The sequence below is a fragment of the Trichosurus vulpecula genome, chromosome 7 (assembly GCF_011100635.1).
Source record: "Trichosurus vulpecula isolate mTriVul1 chromosome 7, mTriVul1.pri, whole genome shotgun sequence".
Taxonomy (NCBI): Eukaryota; Metazoa; Chordata; class Mammalia; order Diprotodontia; family Phalangeridae; genus Trichosurus; species Trichosurus vulpecula.
In genome coordinates this window covers 113,826,606-113,844,931 of record NC_050579.1, presented here as the reverse complement: position 1 = coordinate 113,844,931, position 18,326 = coordinate 113,826,606, and the positions used below count along the sequence as shown (strand labels likewise).

General features: G+C 39.1%; 1 protein-coding gene across 1 annotated transcript; it reads right to left on the bottom strand.

The window, feature by feature from the left end:
- Positions 1-2,227: 2,227 nt before the first annotated feature.
- Positions 2,228-3,149, bottom strand: LOC118857277 (splicing factor 3B subunit 5). The gene has a single exon (XM_036767951.1). It carries the CDS (start codon positions 3,025-3,027, stop codon positions 2,767-2,769), a length of 261 nt encoding a protein of 86 aa, XP_036623846.1. The 5' UTR covers positions 3,028-3,149; the 3' UTR covers positions 2,228-2,766.
- Between the last annotated feature and the right edge of the window lie 15,177 nt (positions 3,150-18,326).

The window sequence follows — 18,326 nt, the reverse complement described above, 5'->3', positions numbered from 1 at the left end:
TTGAGGATTTATAAAACCTGAACAAGACTTGGATAGTTTTCAATCTGAACTGTTGGAGAGAATACTCACTTCAGTGGGATTACTCATCCACTGAGATATTGAAATACAAATTTCCATATGAATAGTGAAAAAATTACTTGGCCATGAGTTGCCGGGTCTACCACTATGTACATCGTAGTCTTAGGGAAACAAACAACAAAGGTTATATTTTGTTGTTTCAGTCGTGTCTGATCTCCATAACTCCAATTTTGGGTTTTCTTGGCAAAGATACTACATTTCCTTTGCTGGTTCATTTAACAAATGAGAAACTGAGGCAAATAGGATTAAATAACTTGCCCAGGGTCACACTAGTTCTGAGACCCGAATTGAATTCAAGTCATGACTCCAGGGCCAGAGCTCTATCCACTGTACCATCTAGCAGCCAAAGGTCACATATATATATTAATCTTGTGGCAATCCATTTTTCTATGATGGCAGGGATGGATTTTTAGAATGCATCCCAACAGAGTATTACTATTGGAAGATCATCTACTTCCTTCTGGTATTTGAGACAATAGTGTGTGTGAACTTCCACTTTTGCAAATTAGCAACTCCTTTATGATTCACCAATTTAAAGAGATGCCCAAGACACTAAGGGATTGTATAACTTGCTCTTGATCACACAGCCAGTATGTCAGGGGTAGAACTTAAATCCAAGTAGTCCGCACTCCAGGGCTTTCCCTCTATCTTCCATGACTAGAAGCCACTCAAAGATACCTTACACTAACCAAAAAAACCCCACTGATCCAATTGAGTAATTTACATTTCAATTTCTACTCACTTTTCCAAGCTTGAATAAGATTCATTTGCAGACACTTTTTTGCTTGTTTTTAGTCCAATATATTTTAAGAATTTTTTCCCTGTAAAAGCAGAGCTATAACTGAATCCACTTAAAAGATACACTCATTCCTCCTCAGTTTCTTGTACAAAAAACCTAATTTGAGGGGCACCTAGGTGGCACAGTGAGTAGAGCACCAGCCCTAGAGTCAGGAGGACCCAAGTTCAAATCTGACCTCAGACACTGGACACATTTACTAGCTGTGTGACCTTGGGCAAGTCACTTAACTCCAATTGCCCTGCCTTCCCCCCTCCAAATATAAACAACAAAACCCCCCCCTGAATGCCAATTATTTTTGTGAACGGTTGCTTTCTAATTTACTTGTATTCTAAAAATCCTTGTTTTCGTTTTTATCACCACCCCACTCCCTTCTCCTTCTTGGGGCTTAAAACTGCCAAAGGCAGGCTGTGAACCTGCCAGAGTCCAGCCCAAAACTCACTCCATATGACTTGATCACTTTCTCCTGAGTTCCAACAAGGTCACTGTGGCACATTTGTAACTTGGAATTTTGAATTTCTGAAAATTTATCCTTGCCTCACACTTAGAGCAATTAAATTTTAATCCCCTTTAGGTCAGGCCCATGGGTTTTGTCCTACAAACTACAGGTATTCAATGCTTGCTGTGATGATTTATAGCCAAACTCCCCCCAGTGGGACCTCTGTTATTGCACAGCTATCCATATTCATTTGTAAGACTTATTTTTTTGGTCAGGATCTGTAATTTCATTTGTGTAGGTTACACTCATTAAAGAATCTTCTAATACAGATCGTCAAGCGTCCTAGACAGTAGCCTAAGCCAGAGTGGCCCTAAAATATTAAACAACATTATTTGGGTTCAAGCCCTGCCTCAGCTCATAATGGCCGACAGCCACTATAAGCAGAGGCAGGACCGGAATCCTGTCTTTCTTAACGAGGTTGGTTATCTATTACTCCACTTGCCTCCATTATCATCAGAAAATATGTTTCAAGTTATATGCCAACTATCCTGTAAACACTGAGACAGCAAGCCAGCATCCCACAAGGAGAACAGGAAGATTCAAAGAAGGTTAAGTAAAACGTAGCAGGAAGTAGGAAAGGAGATATAACTAGGAACTTAAAATTGCTGTTGGAAAGCAGCATACTGCAGTAGAAAAAGCACCGAATTTGGAGTGGGATCTTGGTTCAAATGATGGTTCTACCTTGGGTAAGTGACTTCCTCTCTAAGCCTGGGCTTCCCGATCTGTAAAATTAGTCTATAGGATTAACGAGGGTTTCTTGACCTTTTTTTGAGACAGAGACCACTTTGGCTGCCCCGTGAAGTTTACAGACCCACCCTCAGAGTGTTTTCAAATGCACAAAATAAAACACATCATTATAATGGAAACCAATTGTATTGAAATACACATATCAAGATTACTTTAAACACAAGTCCATAGACCCCAGGGTAAACAACAACAAACAACCCGGATTACACGAGATCGAAAGTGTCTTCAAGCTCCAAGTCCTTAGTTTCTCAGGGGCTTTTTGGTCTTTAAAGGTCTCCTCCCCTCCATTGCGGCTGTTCTGCCAAGACACCGAACAACGGGTTAAACTTCAGAATGGGGCTGGTGGGGAAGAGGGACGGACGACGCAAAAATCTTGCACGTCTTCTCAGTTCCTCCTCCTCCTCCCCCCTCCAGAGCAGTAGCATAGGCACTGGTAGATTTTGAAAACGACCCCTGTCCCAGACCCCGGCACAGAGTATGAGACTGCGGCTCCAACGGCCATGCTGAGGTGCGAGGACCTCGAGTCTCTTCCCCTCCCGCGACAAAAACGGGCTCAGTCCTCGCGCTGCCCCTAGTTAGCAAAGAGACCGGCGAGCCATTCGTTCTCCGGGCGGGGGAGAGGGGGGTCTGGGAGGGCGCCGGGGGCTCAGTTCTCCTCGGGCTTGTCGGCCGGGGGCCCGCACGGCTGCAGCATCTTCTCCATCAGGTTGAAGCGCACGCGCGCTTTGCTCTCGTTCTCGGCGATGGCGAAGTAGTTGAGGAGGTCGAAGTGGCCCATGTAGGAGCAGTACGAGTCGCGGTGCTGGTTCACCAGCCATTCCCACTTGGTGGTGTCGGCGTGGCCGGTGCCGATGTATTTGGACTGCAGATGCTCCAGCTGGCTGTGGATGGTGTAGCGGTCCGTCATGGTGCCGAGGACGCCTTGCGCTGCTCGCTAGTACAGGCCGCGGCCGTCTCACTTATGGCGTTTCCCGGGCAGAGCTCCGTCCCAAACACTAAAAGGGAGCCTACCGAGATGGACGACGGGACTTCGGGAGTCGCAGGCATTAGACGTCACGGGTAGGCAGCCACTACTTTTCCTTCCGGAAACCAGAAGCAGAAGAGGCTTCAGAGACTACAGATCCCACCGTACTTAGTGGGAGGTGAGAAAGAGAGGGGGAGGTGCATTGCATTCCGGATCCCTTTAGAGTACCTGCGCGGGAGCGCTGCATGCTGGGACTTGTAGTCAACGTAACATCCGGGTTTAAGGAAGGTCACGTGTAAGACGTCAGTCGCAAGATTTGTTTTTTAGGCCGAGTTTGTAAACATGTCTTTCTTGGTTTCTTTTGTGGATTTTTGCGCCGTTCAGTTAAAGTAAAAATTAGCGAAAAGGAGACGTACTTAACCTGGGCTGTTGTTTAGTGACCCTTATGAGGTGGATAATGGAAAGAAAGGAAAAAGAAAACTTTGGAACTAGAAGCGCCCAAGAGAAGGGACATACTTAGAGGCTACTGGGACTGTCTCCATTAAGAAACATTTATTAAGCACCTACTTAGTATGTGCCAAGCTCTCTGTTAAGGGCTGAATGCACCACCTGTAGGGTACGTCCAAAGAAATGGTGATAAAGAATGTGCTTGAATACCTCCACTAAGGAAGAACCCCCTCCCTGAGGAAAGCAGCCCATTCATTTCACTTTTGGCTAATTTTCAGTCTGCTCTGCAACTCACCCTCCTTGCTTCTGAGAGCAAACAGCATACATGGCAGGTCTTCCAAGACTTCCCTTCAAAATAAATATTCACAGTTCATCGACTGACCCTTATGTGTGTATAGCAGGCTTTCAAGGCTATTCACCACCTTGGTTACTCACCTGTCCTCTCCGACTTATCAATGACCTTTCTAAAATGTGCTTTGAACTAAACACGGTATAAGCATCATGTAATCTTGGTGTTCTTGATGAGGTGCTTGTGCTTGGACCTTCATTCTAGCATCACATCTCCCCTTAGCCTCTGCCTGGGTGCCTGTGCCTGTGGCAGAATTCCGGTTTCGGAACACATCTAGTTCTCAGACATATTCTTTCTCAGGCAGCCTCTGTAGCTAAACTGCAGTGTGCCCCAAAATTATCTCTGCTTCTTCCTCAGTAAGCAGCTATGCCCAATTACAGATTGATTCAGGATGCTGATAACTGACTATACGCTGAGTCAAACATGTATCCTAGATATAGTCAAATGCATACTCCCTTACGTTAATCTTGTCTAACAAGACACATGATGGAATCCCCCTGGATATTCCCAGTCAGCCGTGAACTTTGGTGACTTAGTGACGTTCCATAGGCAAAACCACACCCTGGGGGAGCCCCACTTTGGGCTATTTCCCTGTGAACTCTGGGTAAGATACCTGCGCAGTAGGTACTAAAAGTGCATGTTCCTTTAAGAACTGACCAACCCCTAATCCCATCCCAACACACCTAATTGACAGGTTTCATCCCTAAATCTTGTACTTAAACTTTCCCTGTAGCCCTGTATGGTTATGATATTGGAGGACAGGCTAAAAATTCCCAGTTCCTTCAACCGATTCTAATATGGTGTGGTTTTCTGACCACCCTCCTCTGGATATGCTACAGTTTGTCAATGTGCTTCTAAAACCGTCTTCTCTAGAACAGAACACAACACTCTAGATGTGGATTGACCAGAGCAAGATCTACTGAGACTATCATCCTTTTCATTCTGGAAACTATACTTCTATTAATATAGGCTAAGATTACATTATCCCTTTTGGCTGCCATATAATACTATTGTTTCATTTTGACCTTGAAGGCCAGTAAAATTCCAAGATCTTTTGCAAATGAAATGTTGTCTAGTCACATTTCGCCTATTCTATATGTGTGCAGTTGCCTCCAATGCACATTTTCTCTGTCTGGTTCAACCAGTCTTTTGGAAAGGTTAGGATTCAAATGTGGTGGTTTCATTGTCATTAATAATGAAACAAGACCATTATAAAATTGCTGACACATCTGTTCCATTTTAGATCTACTTGTCCTCCTGTCAGTTTCCTCTATAAATGCTCTTGGGAAAATGTGCCTTAGTTGGGCCATACATCAATCTTTTACAAACTTGACCTCTACTGCTTTTTATTATTTTATAAGAATGTTAGCCACTGTAATGGAGAAGATCTAGCCCAAAGTCCAAGTTGAAAAAAAATTCTCTTCGATAGTAAGGTCCTTCAGATGCTCCTGTTTGTGGATGACATCGTTCTGGTTGTATCATATGCATATTTACATATATATGTAAATATATTTTATATTTATAATATATATTTTATATATATTATTTTTATGTATTTATAATATAAATCATATTGTTATGTTATATTATTATGTGTGGGTATCCTAAATTTCTCCCAGAAGAAAGATCCATCTTTTTACTACCAATATCATTTCTTTGAACTTTTAAAATACAGTTAACAGAACTGAATTCATAGCTCTCCCCACCTTGCTTAGTTATTTACCTTTTTCTCATCACAAACACCAAGATGGTCATGTTCTTGTGACTTTGACTTCACCTATGTGTTCCTCCTTTTTTTTTCAGAATCGGGTCCAAAAATAATCTCATTTATCATCTTCTCTAAATTTCTGATAGATTAAATTGTGAGGAGGACAAATCAAGAATTTACCAGATGCTCTATTGTTAACAGAGCAACATCTCCAGTAGATAGATCTCCAGAGAGTTTAAATTTCCCTTTCAACTCTATCCTGCGTCCATGAAGCTTTGTCATCTGCATTCAGGAACTCATCGTCCATTTCTTCCTTCTGGTCAGGTAGTCTGTAGCATATTAACACTACATCATTACTTCAGTTTCTTCAACCTTCAATCCTTAACCAAAAACTTTTCATCATATTTGCCTCTTCAAGTCCATGGACTTCTCCACAGATATATGTTCTATGTCACTTTTGTTCCTTTTGAAATTGGTATGCCCTTCTTGGATGCATTCCAGTCATGAATTATATCCCACCATGTTTCTGTGATACCCAGTTTAGTTGTCTATACCTCCTAGCATTAAGTTTTCTAGTTCACTTTATTACTTATACTATGACCATTTATATAAATATCTGAGATCATGAGTATGGTCACTGACAATCTTCTCAGCTTTTTGTTACCTGTGAATTACTGGGTATGCCCAGTGCTATTATTTCTTTGTCATAACTATTACTCTGTATAATAGTTTGCTTAGCAGATGTGGGAGGCTGAGCTTTCTCCTTCCAATTCCATTTTGAACGATAGTTCCTTAAAGAAAAAATCAAAGCTGTTGGTCACCCAGAGGAAATTAGAAAAAGGCTTGTGCATGAGTATGCTACAGCATAGTTAACAAAGAACTGTGCAGAAGTGGTGTAAAGGGTGTCACAAGAGAGAGAGACATGAATAGAAAAGGAAGTGAACTGATTTTACAATGTGACTAAACAATGACCAGTGACCTGTTTATGTGCTCCATCATGCCCTATCTACCGCCAAATCTCCCTGAGGACATAGATACTTATTTTTTACTTTCCAGCTAGGAAGGGCTCAGACAATGAAGATTTCCCTTCCATACGTGTGTCTGCATACATATATCATACATACATACATACATACATATATACCTATACGTATATATGTATGCGTGTGTATGTATGCGTATCTATCTATATATTTATATCTATATCTATGTTTTTTTCCAGGGAAAAATTCATGATCATTATAAGTGTTGCATAATATCCTAAAGGCAATCCATCCCATTCTCCTCCCATTCAATTCAATTCTGATTTTAGTTAATTAGGGCTAAGAGGGATAGTGACTGCCCAAGATATGTGTACTAATAGATCAGCCTTCTAACTGTTTAACTTAATTTGAACAATAAACAAGTCTTCATACACTTTGTTTTGCCTCTGTGGACAGTTAGAATAGTCACTCTTTACAGTACAACTTCTTTGATAGTGGTAAACACCTTTGTTGACCATATACCTCTGTGTTACATGTTTCAATTGATAATGATAACCAGAGGGTCATTATTAATTAGAAATTTTCCAATCAGACCTGTGATTTCAGTTGTATAGAAAACTGCTGGTGAGTAAACTCCATCTTCATCAATGAAGATTGCAATTTTTTATTCATAGAGTTGCCTTGGGAAATCTAAGTGACTTAAGTGACTTGCCTCCAGTTCCTTCACCAGTATTTATCAGAGGCAGATCTTGAATCCAGGTCTTCCTGATTCTGAAGCCAGCTCTTTAGGCACTATGCCATGCTGCTGCTCAACCAATTATTGACAGTAATTATTATTAATCAGAGTTAAGTATGAAAAGTAAAAAGTAACATGAAAATAGATTCCAGTGGGTTAAAAGGGTACAACTTATAATACAGTATACAAGGAAAACAGTTGATTTTAAATCATGATGATAATATCTTTATTTTTTAAATATTTAGCAATCCAAAGCAAGTAAACTTTAAACAAAAAAGCAAAACCATTGTAAATGCTACTTTTACTGCAACCTTGTCAAATCTTGATGAATTTAATGACTGGCTATTTCTAAATGATGGCCAGTGTTTTATGCATTAAGAGACAAAATATTAATTATGTAATTATTTCAATGATAGGTAATACAAATGGAATAAATTAAAATTTTATTTTAAATAAATAACCAAAAAAGCTTTAGAGACAATGTTAGAGGGTAGGTATTATTAAAGGAAACTTTTAATTCCATACAAATCCACAAAACATTACTTTTATACCCATTTAGTGGATAGATAGGTATAAAAGAAATTTGTCACTAGGGGGCACTAAAACATTAGCTACATTTTCACAATTGCTCATTTGCTACATGATCCCTCGAAAAAAACCAATTTATATAAATTTCATGTAAAACTTGATAGGATCTCTAAACTGCTAACAAAATTAAAGTTACATGGCTATCTTTACATTGATTAAGGATATCTGAAATTATCAAGTTTCTTCATCTAATATCTATCTAAAGTATATCTAAGGTCAGGCTAAATGAAGAAGATGGTATCAAATGATTAGGAAAAGAATGATCTGAGGTCCCACACAGAATCTGTGCTGATAAGCTTTGGTAGTTTTTATTTTATTTGGTGGTTCATTTTCCCATTTTCTCATTATTTCAGGCTTTCTTGAATAGGAACCTTGTGACAATCCTTTGTGAAATGGTAAAATAGTTTATATAATAACAAGAAAAGAATATATAGATCATATTCCTAATGAGGAGTGCTAAATTCTAGGCCCCATACAAAACATTCCCTTGTGGCCCACTGGTATTGGAAACATTAAGGCCAGATACACTGGTTTGTCATTCTTATTACTGGGCATCTAAATACAGAATGGCAGTAGTCTATTAAACAAAGGTGATGTCCTTTCTACTTGACTTGTTTTGTGGTCTTACCTGGTTTAAAAGGCTATTTACTGGCTGAAAATCACAGAATCACAGTATTTGATAATTGGAAAGGACTTCCCTGGCCGTCTAGTCCAACCTATATATTAAAGGAATTGCCACTATAACATATACCCTACAAGTGAACATCCAGACTCTGCTCATAAACTTCCAGGTATAAGGGACCAGCAGTGTTCTGATAAATGTTTAACAATTGACTCTCTAGGAAAAAAAAGTGCATATGCCACACTTTTAGGTTTATCTGCATTGTCAACATTTTCTTCATCAGTTTTTTTTAATTTCTAATTTAATTTATTTAATATATTTAGTTTTCAGCATTGATTTTCACAAGAGTTTGAATTACAAATTTTCTCCCCATTTCCACCCTCCCGCCTACTCCAAGATGGGATATATTCTGGTTGCCCCATTCCCCAGTCACCCCACTCCCCTCCCATCCCCTTTTCCCTTCTTCTCTTGTAGGGCAAGATAAATTTCTACGCCCCATTGCCTGTGTATCTGATTTCCTAGTTGCATGCAAAAACTTTTTTTTGTTTGTTTTTGAACATCTGTTTTTAAAACTTTGAGTTCCAAATTCTCTCCCATCTACCCTCCCCACCCACCCTCCCTAAGAAGGCAAGCAATTCAACATAGGCCACATGTGTATCATCATGTAAAACCCTTCCACAATATTCATGTTGTGAAAGGCTAACTATGTTTTGCTCCTTCCTAACCTATCCCTCTTTATTGAATTTTCTCCCTTGACCCTGTCCCTTTTCGAAAGTGTTTGCTTTTGATTACCTCCTCCCACTGTCTGCCTTCCATCTATTGTCCCCCCCTTTTTTAATCTTCTTCCCCCTGCTCTCCTGTGGGGTAAGATCACAGTACTCAAATTGTTTTTTTTCTGGCTGCTTGCAGTATTTTCTCCTTGACCTGGGAGCTCTGGAATTTGACCCAATTGAATGTGTATGGTATTCCCTCCTCAGGTCAAATCTGATGAGAGCAAGATTTACTCATTCCTCCTCACCTGCCCCCTCTTCCCTTCCTACAGAACCACTTTTTCTTGCCACTTTTATGCGAGATAATTTACCCCATTCTATCTCTCCTTTCCTCCCTCTCTCAATATATTCCTCTCTTATCTCTTAATTTGATTTTATTTTTTTAGATATCATCCTTTCATATTCAACTCACCCTGTGCCCTCTGTCTATATATATACACCTACATATATACATACACACACATATGTATACACACACACACACACATACACATATATATATATATGCACATTCCTTTCAGCTACTCTGATACTGGGGTCTCATGAATCATACACATCATCTTTCCATGTAGGAATGTGAATAAAACAGTTCAACTTTAGTAAGTCCCTTATGATTTCTCTTTCTTGTTTACCTTTTCATGCTTCTCTTGATTCTTGTGTTTGAAAGTCAAATTTTGTATTCAGCTCTGGTCTTTTCACTGAGAAAGCTTGAAAGTCCTCTATTTTATTGAAAGCCCATATTTTGCCTTGGAGCATGATACTCAGTTTTGCTGGGTAGGTGATTCTTGGTTTTAATCCTAGCTCCATTGACCTCCGGAATATCGTATTCCAAGCCCTTCGATCCCTTAATGTGGAAGAGGCTAGATCCTGTGTTATCCTGATTGTTTTTCCCCACTAACCTTCTCTGTTGTCTTTGGTGTTTGTGGGTTGAAAAGTCTGGTAACTGCCACAGCTCACTGATTCAGGGCTCTAGGGCCTGTTCCACCTGGCTCCCTGTCTGCTTGGTCCTGCCGCCACCCACGCTGGGCTCTGCTCCACTTGGCTCCCAGCTCCATGCGTGATAGACCTCATCCAGTGACCATCCAGGCTGTCCTGGGCTGGATCCCTGCTTCCCTCTGCTATTTTGTGGGTTCTGCAGTTCTAGAATTTGTTCAGAGCCATTTTTTATAGTTTTTTGGAGGGACCTGGCGGGGAGCTCACGCAAGTCCCTGCTTTCCAGCCCCTCTTCATGGCTCCCTCTTCATCAGTTTTTAAAGTTTAGACAAACAACAAAACAACAAATTGAGCCCTAATTTATAGCATATGTTGATTTTGATGCTCCCTGAATATTGAATAGTAGTTTCTTGCAAACCAATATGGGTTGGCCCTATTTCATCCCTGGAAAAGGGAATCCACTAACCATCTAAGTAGCCCATAATTGAGCAACATTTTTTTTTAATAATCAAAAGTGAAAAAAACACATTTGATGGTTAAGGGTGCCTAAAAATATTTTTGCTTAAATAAATCTACCCACCCCCACCTCCAGGCAGCACTGATTACAAATGAACACAGTGGCTATAAATTGAAATGAAGGAGAATCTAGACATGGAAAAGCCTGATACATGATCTTCTTTTTTTTTATATAACATAAAAACCTTTCTCCAATAGCTTATTCATGCACTCTTTCTTTTATTTTGTAATATAGATAGAAAAAGATGACTGAGAGGAGTATTACAGTTTTTTAGCTGGTACCAAAAGCTGACCTAATCATGTTATATATCCCAGAAGATTAACTTCCTGGTTACCTGAGTATAAAACAAGTGCTCTCTGATGGTGGACTACAATGGGCAGCTCAGGCAATGGAGGTTCACTCAGCTGAATTGTATCACTAAGGCAATAATAACAATATAGGTGATAATTGTCAAAATGCCTATGTGGCTCTGTATCGAGACCCTCCACATAGAAGGTAAGAGAAGTAAACCATTTATTCAGACACCAGAGAACCATATCCCACAAGCCATTTATGCAGTCTATCAGAGCAGTGCATTCAATACATGATATCACAACATGGAGTGTCGCCATTCCAAAACCTCTGTGACTCCCTGCTGGGGTCTTCCCAAAAACAAACTCACAGTACAGCTAAGTCAGCCTGTTCAGTTCTAACTATCACAACGGTGGCCATTAGCAACCATCAGCAGCCATGACTGCACTCTCCCTCTCTCTCTCTCTCTCTCTCTCTCTGCATTTCCTGTGACATAACTTCCTTTTACTGTCAGGAAGCTCCTCCCACCACACTTAACTTAGACTTCCTGTGATGTAAGCAGGTCACATGGCCTATTAATGGGTAGGAAAGACCTTCAAATCTAAATTGCTACTACATGAATCAACTTAAGATATCTTCAGTGCATGTCCTTGTTGAATATCCTTTTCCTATAGCTAAGTAAAAGTCCTTTCGTTAATAACTGAAAGACCTACAAGTGTCTCATTTCATTCCAGAATTGAATATAAACTACCAGGGGGCAGGACTACTCAGGCCCACCCTAGAACATCAAGAAATAGCCAATAATAAAACTTACGGCACCATATAAACATATGCATGTGTCTAAATTATAAGTAGCAAATGCCATGAGCTAGAGATTCTAATGGAAGGAGGCAAATTCGACCTCATTGGTATGATTGAAAGTCAGTGGGATGGGAACCATGAGTACAGTATGGCCTCTGAAAGTAGCAAGTAGCCTTATATTTTAACAAGATATATTCATGGGAGAGAATATAGGGACCAGAAAGGAAGGTGGGGCAGAGAATATTATTTACTAAGCACCTGCTATGTGGCAGGCACTGTGCTCATTGCTTTACAAAAATTATTTCATTTGATCCTTGAAGACATGATGGAGAGAATTTGAGTAAAGGTCAATGGATGGAGAAAAAGAAGTGCTATTTGGGAGTATGCTACAAGCCATCTAAACAAGAAGAAATAATTAAGAAGTTCAGGAATCATATTAAAAACTTGGGCCAGAGGCATGATATAGTTGGAGGGACTTCAGTTATCCATACATCTGCTGGAGTACTGTCTGCCAAAAACAGAAAAGTGAATAATTCTTGATTTGCCCTGATGATAATTTCATACTTAAAAGGTGAAGGAAATATCAAAAGGAACTGCTATGTTCTTTGTTGATCCTGCCCAACGAAAAGAAACTATCTGCTGAACTAAAAAATGATGGGAAGCTTAGGAGGAAGTATATAATCATACAATTCACTACACCGAAAGAGAGGTAAGGGGCAGCTAGGTGGTACAGTAATAGAACACTGGCCCTGAAATCAGGAGGACCTGAGTTCAAATTTGGCCTCAGATACTTGATACATACTAGCTGTGTGACCTTGGGCAAGTCACTTAACCCCAACTGCCTTGCCTTGCCCCCTCCAAAAAAAGAGAGGTAACTTTGGTATAGTCTGAAATGCACCCTAGAATTTGGAGACGTAGATTTCAAAGACTTCAAGGGAATATTGTATATGATTTTGTTCAGTTATTTCAGTCATGTCTGACTTTTAATGACCCCATTTGGGGTTTTCTTGGCAAAGATACTGGAATGGTTTGCCATTTCCTTCTCTAGCACATTTTATAGATGAGGAAACAGAGGTAAACAGGGTTATGTGACCCCTCCAGTGTCACATAGCAAGTTAAGTGTCTGAGGATAGATTTGAATTCAGGAAGATGAGTTCCTGACTTTAAACCTGGCACTCTATCCACTGCACCACCTAGCTGTCCCATTGTGTATGATACCCTGGACTAAAATTAAAAAAAAAAAAAACGAAATTCTACAGGAAAATTATCCAAGGAAGAATGGGGAAGCTTTTAAGAATGAAATTCTGAAGATGAAATGGAAACAGTTGGGAAGCACTCAAACTTTGAAGATACTATAGATATACATATATGTCTTAAGGAAATTTTTGCACATCAAACAAGTCCCATAATCCAAAAGTATTTAAAACAATTAATATTTCTCAAATTAAGACAAAACCAGTTGTTAAATAGTATAACCTCTTGCAACATTGTCTTAGCAGCATGGGGAAGGGGCAAAGGCAGATGAAGCCCAAAGTGAAGCTCCTATCATAGAGGGGAAATCTAAGCTAAAAGAAACCTATATAGCTATTACTATTTCAGGGAATTTAGAGGGTTTTTTAATGGGCTAATCATAGAAACAATAAGAAAATTTGTATTCTCTTCCAAGAGGATGACTGAAGGGAAGAAAAACCTAATGATTATAATAGTGAATGTAAATGGACTGAACTCTACAATAAAATGAATAATTTAAAAACACGACTCTTAACAACATTCAATTTATAATAAACATTCAGTCTATAAATTAAGGAGATCTAAAATAAAAAGGTAGTCTAAAGTTTATCACACTAGTACCAAATCACAAAAAGCTGGAATGACACTAATTTTATCAGGAAAAAAAAAGCTGAATTCAAACCAGAAAGCAATTAAAAAAAATTAACAGACTTTTAAAAAGTCATCGAAAGGGTTCTATACAAAGTGAGACTATTTCTATTTTAAATGTATATATGTATCTAATAATTCTTTACTAGAATTATAAAGAAAACCCTCAGTTATGCAAGAAGATACAGTTAATGAGAGGCAGCATGGTATGGTAGATAAGGCACTGGACTTGGAATTCAGGAAGACCTAGGTTCAAATCCCACCTCATATATTTATTAGTTTTATGATCCTGGACAATCCTTGTAACTTCTCTGTGGCTCAATTTCTTCAACCCTAAAATCAGAGTGTTGTCTTGATGGCCTGTGAGGTTCATTTGAGCCCTAAAATCTATGATCTAGAATGCCAAATACAATAAAAAGGAAGATAATAAAGACATTACATGAGTATTAGTCAAATTATATCTAATAGGCATATGAATATAGTTTGATGAAAAAAGAAAGAACATATATACTTGTTCAGCATATGTGGGAAGTACAAAAAATTCATCATATGTTAGACCACAGAGAAGACAGATAAATGGGAAGATAAAGATTTAATATGCCATATTTATGGATCATAATGAAATCAAAGTAACAAATAACACAATAAAATGTATAGGTCCACATGAAAACTAAAGCAATCCCTTTCCCTCAAGATGGCACTGAAGGTGAAGAAGGAAGCTGTTGTCCGCCCTCAAGACAGAGGCCAAGTCCAAGGCCTTGAAGGCCAAGAAGGTGGTGTTGAAGGGTGTCCACAGCCACAAAAAGAAGAAGATCCGAACATCCCCCACCTTTCAGCGACCCAAGACACTAAGACTTCGAAGGCAGCCCAAATACCTTCGGAAAAATGCCCCTTGGAGAAACAAGCTGGATCACTATGCCATCATTAAATTCCCCTTGACCACTGACTCTGCTATGAAGAAGACTGAGGACAACAACACCCTAGTCTTCATTGTGGACGTCAAAGCCAACAAGCATCAGATAAAGCAGGCAGTAAAGAAGCTGTATGACATCGATGTGGCCAAGGTCAACACACTGATCTGGCCTGATGGAGAGAAGAAGGCCTGTGTCTGACTTGCTCCAGACTACGATGCTTTAGATGTTGCCAACAAAATTGGAATCATCTAAACTGTGTCCAGCTATCCCACTCCACCTACAATACAAAGTTTTCCAGTAAAAGAACCAAAAAAACAAAAAAACTAAAGCAATGATTTTATTAAATAATGACTGGGTCAAAGGGAAAATTATAAAAATAACATTTTATATCAAATATGTAAATGCATATACTACATATCAAATCTGTGGAATGCAGTCAAAGCAATAGTGAAGCAAAATTGTAGCTTATAGCCAGGTTTATCTTTTAAATTTCTATGGCCACAACTTTTTTTTTGGTGGGGGAAACAATTTGGGTTAAGCAACTTGCCCAGGGCCACACAGCTAGTAAGTGCCTGAGGCCAGATTTGATTTGACTCCAAGGCCAGTGCTATATCTACTACCCACAATTTTTCTGAGAGCAACTTTGAAGGAACAATTTTTTTCAGACTGATTTTGTTTTTCTGATGGTGAATTCTGATGGTATCTCCTATGTCCCCATTCCTTACCTAGCCTTTTGCACTTTAATGAGTGTTGTTGCCTCAGGTTAGGAAACTGAATGGTAGGAAACGTTTTTGTCTTTAAAATTTCAGGTATTACTTCTGTGATCACTTTTGTCTCAGAAGAGGAGTTCATCTTCCCATTCTAGAAAATACATTTTGTATGTGGTTTTTTTATGTTCTTTTCATCAGAAGTAGATTCTCTTTATATGTATGGGTGATTTTGTTTATTCTTGGTTTTGTCCTGTCATTTTTTAAATGTAATTTTAATTTTTGTTTTATCGGGTTTTTTGTTGTTTTTTTTTTTTTGAGGAGTAATGAGTTTTTCTAAACTGGTTGGGCTTTATCTTAACTTGGTGCTAGAATGAAAAACATTGTTAGGCAATTGCCAAATTTATTGATATATATGTCTCCTAAAAGTCTGAATGCTACTGTGTGCATAGTTAATTGTTTCATATTGTTACGTGAAAAAATAATTGGTATTGTTTTCATAATTTAGCTTCATGTCCTTTGCCATGCTATTATCTTGTTTAAGTACAGAATGTTAATCTCATAGACTATGGTTGCTGTACTGTTTCATATTTATTCTTTGCATTAATATTTGTCTATTAATATGGGTACATGTGAAACAATCTCCAAAAAAAGATAGAAACAATGGCAATTGATTTGTACTATCTTACTTTTGCAGCTGAAAAACATAAGTCTCTTAATATTAGGAGCAGACCCAGGCCTTAAGAATGAGGTCATTTTAAGGAGATTGAACAGGGTGAAAAGATTTGAAAAATGTACACGTAAGGCCACTAGTGTTAGGTGAAGTGAGGCAGGTGAGATAACTCGGGAAGTTTTTTTAGTCATGCCTGAGAATTTTGACAAAAGTGCCTGAGGAATTGAAATTCCTTGGAATTTTATACTATTCCAACTTCTAAGAACAAAGAATTGCTTAGAGGTAATCTAATCAAAGGAGGCATTTTGATGTGGGAACTGAATGTCATAAATAAATTCAGCAATTCCACTTTGTCTATGAGCCTGGTATTAATGGTAAATAGATACCATACATCTCAAGCCTGACACTTTCTCTATGTGTGAACTATTTCCTCCAGTAGAGCAATACTGGGAAATGTGTGAGCCTTTTATGTTAGGAGTTCCTGTCTCACCTCAGACATTGTGGGCAGCAGTTTCTGTAGCTACATAGCTGTAATGACATCTGATAAATGAAGGTCATATATACCATGCCCTGGCTCAGTCTCCCCAGGCCAAGTTTACCTCTATTCTCAGGATCCACAGTACCTATCTGTGTCAATATCTGCATACATTACTCCAAAATGATGAGGAATTTAACGTGCTTTTTCCCTTTGTGCTGTGCATTATTAGAGAAAAAATTAGGATAGGCTTCTTCTGATCCGCTCCACGGAAAAATGGACACTGTGACTCTGGTATGTCTGGATCCTTCAGTACTCACTGAGATGTTGGCATGGTTTGGAACTGAATCTAGTCTTTTCCAAATTCCAGTGGGATATTTTAAGCAGCAAGGAGGTAAAAGTTCTGCTGAGAAACCTTAGAATTTAAGTGACTTTGAAGCTAGGTGACCGATGGAAAACTAAGTCATTTAAAATTATTGAAAGACTGGGCGACTTGTCTGTTGGCAGAATAGCCCCTGAGAATGGGAAGCGGCCTTGTCAGTACTATTTAGCACAACCACTCCCTGCCCATGGGAGGACTGGTGGGACTTTGGATGGAAAGCAGATGGACAGAACTGATGAACATCCCTTTCGGGGAGGGCTGAGAAAAAGAGACTATCCACCAGTTGTATAAGGACTTTTTGACTCAGATATGGGCACAGAAAGTCATGCATCAGACCTGAACCAGAGGCAACTCCCTTCCTGTCCAAAACTCTTCAAGAGACTCCTAGGGTACAGACTAAACCCATAGGGCATGAACATACTGATAACCAACTTGCCACTGTTGCCAGCCCAGATATAGATAAATAAATTTATAATGATCCTAATGAGAGACTAGAAGGAATGTCATTAGAAACTAAAGCCCATTTGTATAAGACTATCTTCAGTGATGGAGATTGATCACTCTAGGCTCTGTGCCTACTTATTACAGTAGAAACTTCAGTGAATTTCCTCTTGGGTGAAATTTCGAACTCTCTCTTTCTGGGTTAAACTGAGATATCTTATTCCCAGGAGGAGAGCTCATTCACTCTAGATATTGTCTGCTATATTCTCATCTGTGTACCTCTTCTGATTTCAGTTTACTAGTGACTTGGATGAAAGGGTTTATTTTCTAATAGTTATGTGTAGTTTATGTGTACCCAGCATGCAGCCTTGGATATATAGTTTGGGGCACTCCTTCCCCATTAAGGGATAGCAACGAGAAGTGTAGCTTGAAACTAAAAATTATTTTCCCTAGACTAACAATTCTTAGGGAGGGAAATCGATATAATCCTAATCCTGCCCCTTTCTCTGATGAGAGGCCAGCCTCATGGCCCCAATTTCATGTTCCCTTCCTGGCAGGAATCAAACTGTCTTGTAGAAAGGTGAATGAAGGAGACTCTCCACTCCCCCAGCACTTATCGAGAAAGAAAGAAAAACAAAACTCTTGTTATAAACATAGTCAAAAAAAAAACTTTCTCTGTTGGCTGTGTCAAAATCATTTTTTTTTTCAATCTACATTTTGAGTCTGTCAGGAGGTAGTTAACATGGTTCATCACAAGTCCTCTGGAATCAGAGTTGGTCATTGTATCGATCAGAATTCTCAAGTCTTTCAAAGTTGTTTCTCTTTATAATAATGTTGTTGTATAAATTCTTCTCCTGCCTCTGCTTATATCATTCTGCATCAGTTCACAGAAGTCTTCCCAGGTTTCTCTGAAACTGTCCCTTTCATTATTTTTTCAAACACAATAGTATTCCATCATGTTTATGTAACAAAACTTATTCAGCCAGTCCCCAGTTGATTGGCACTTCCTCAGTTTCATATTCTTTGT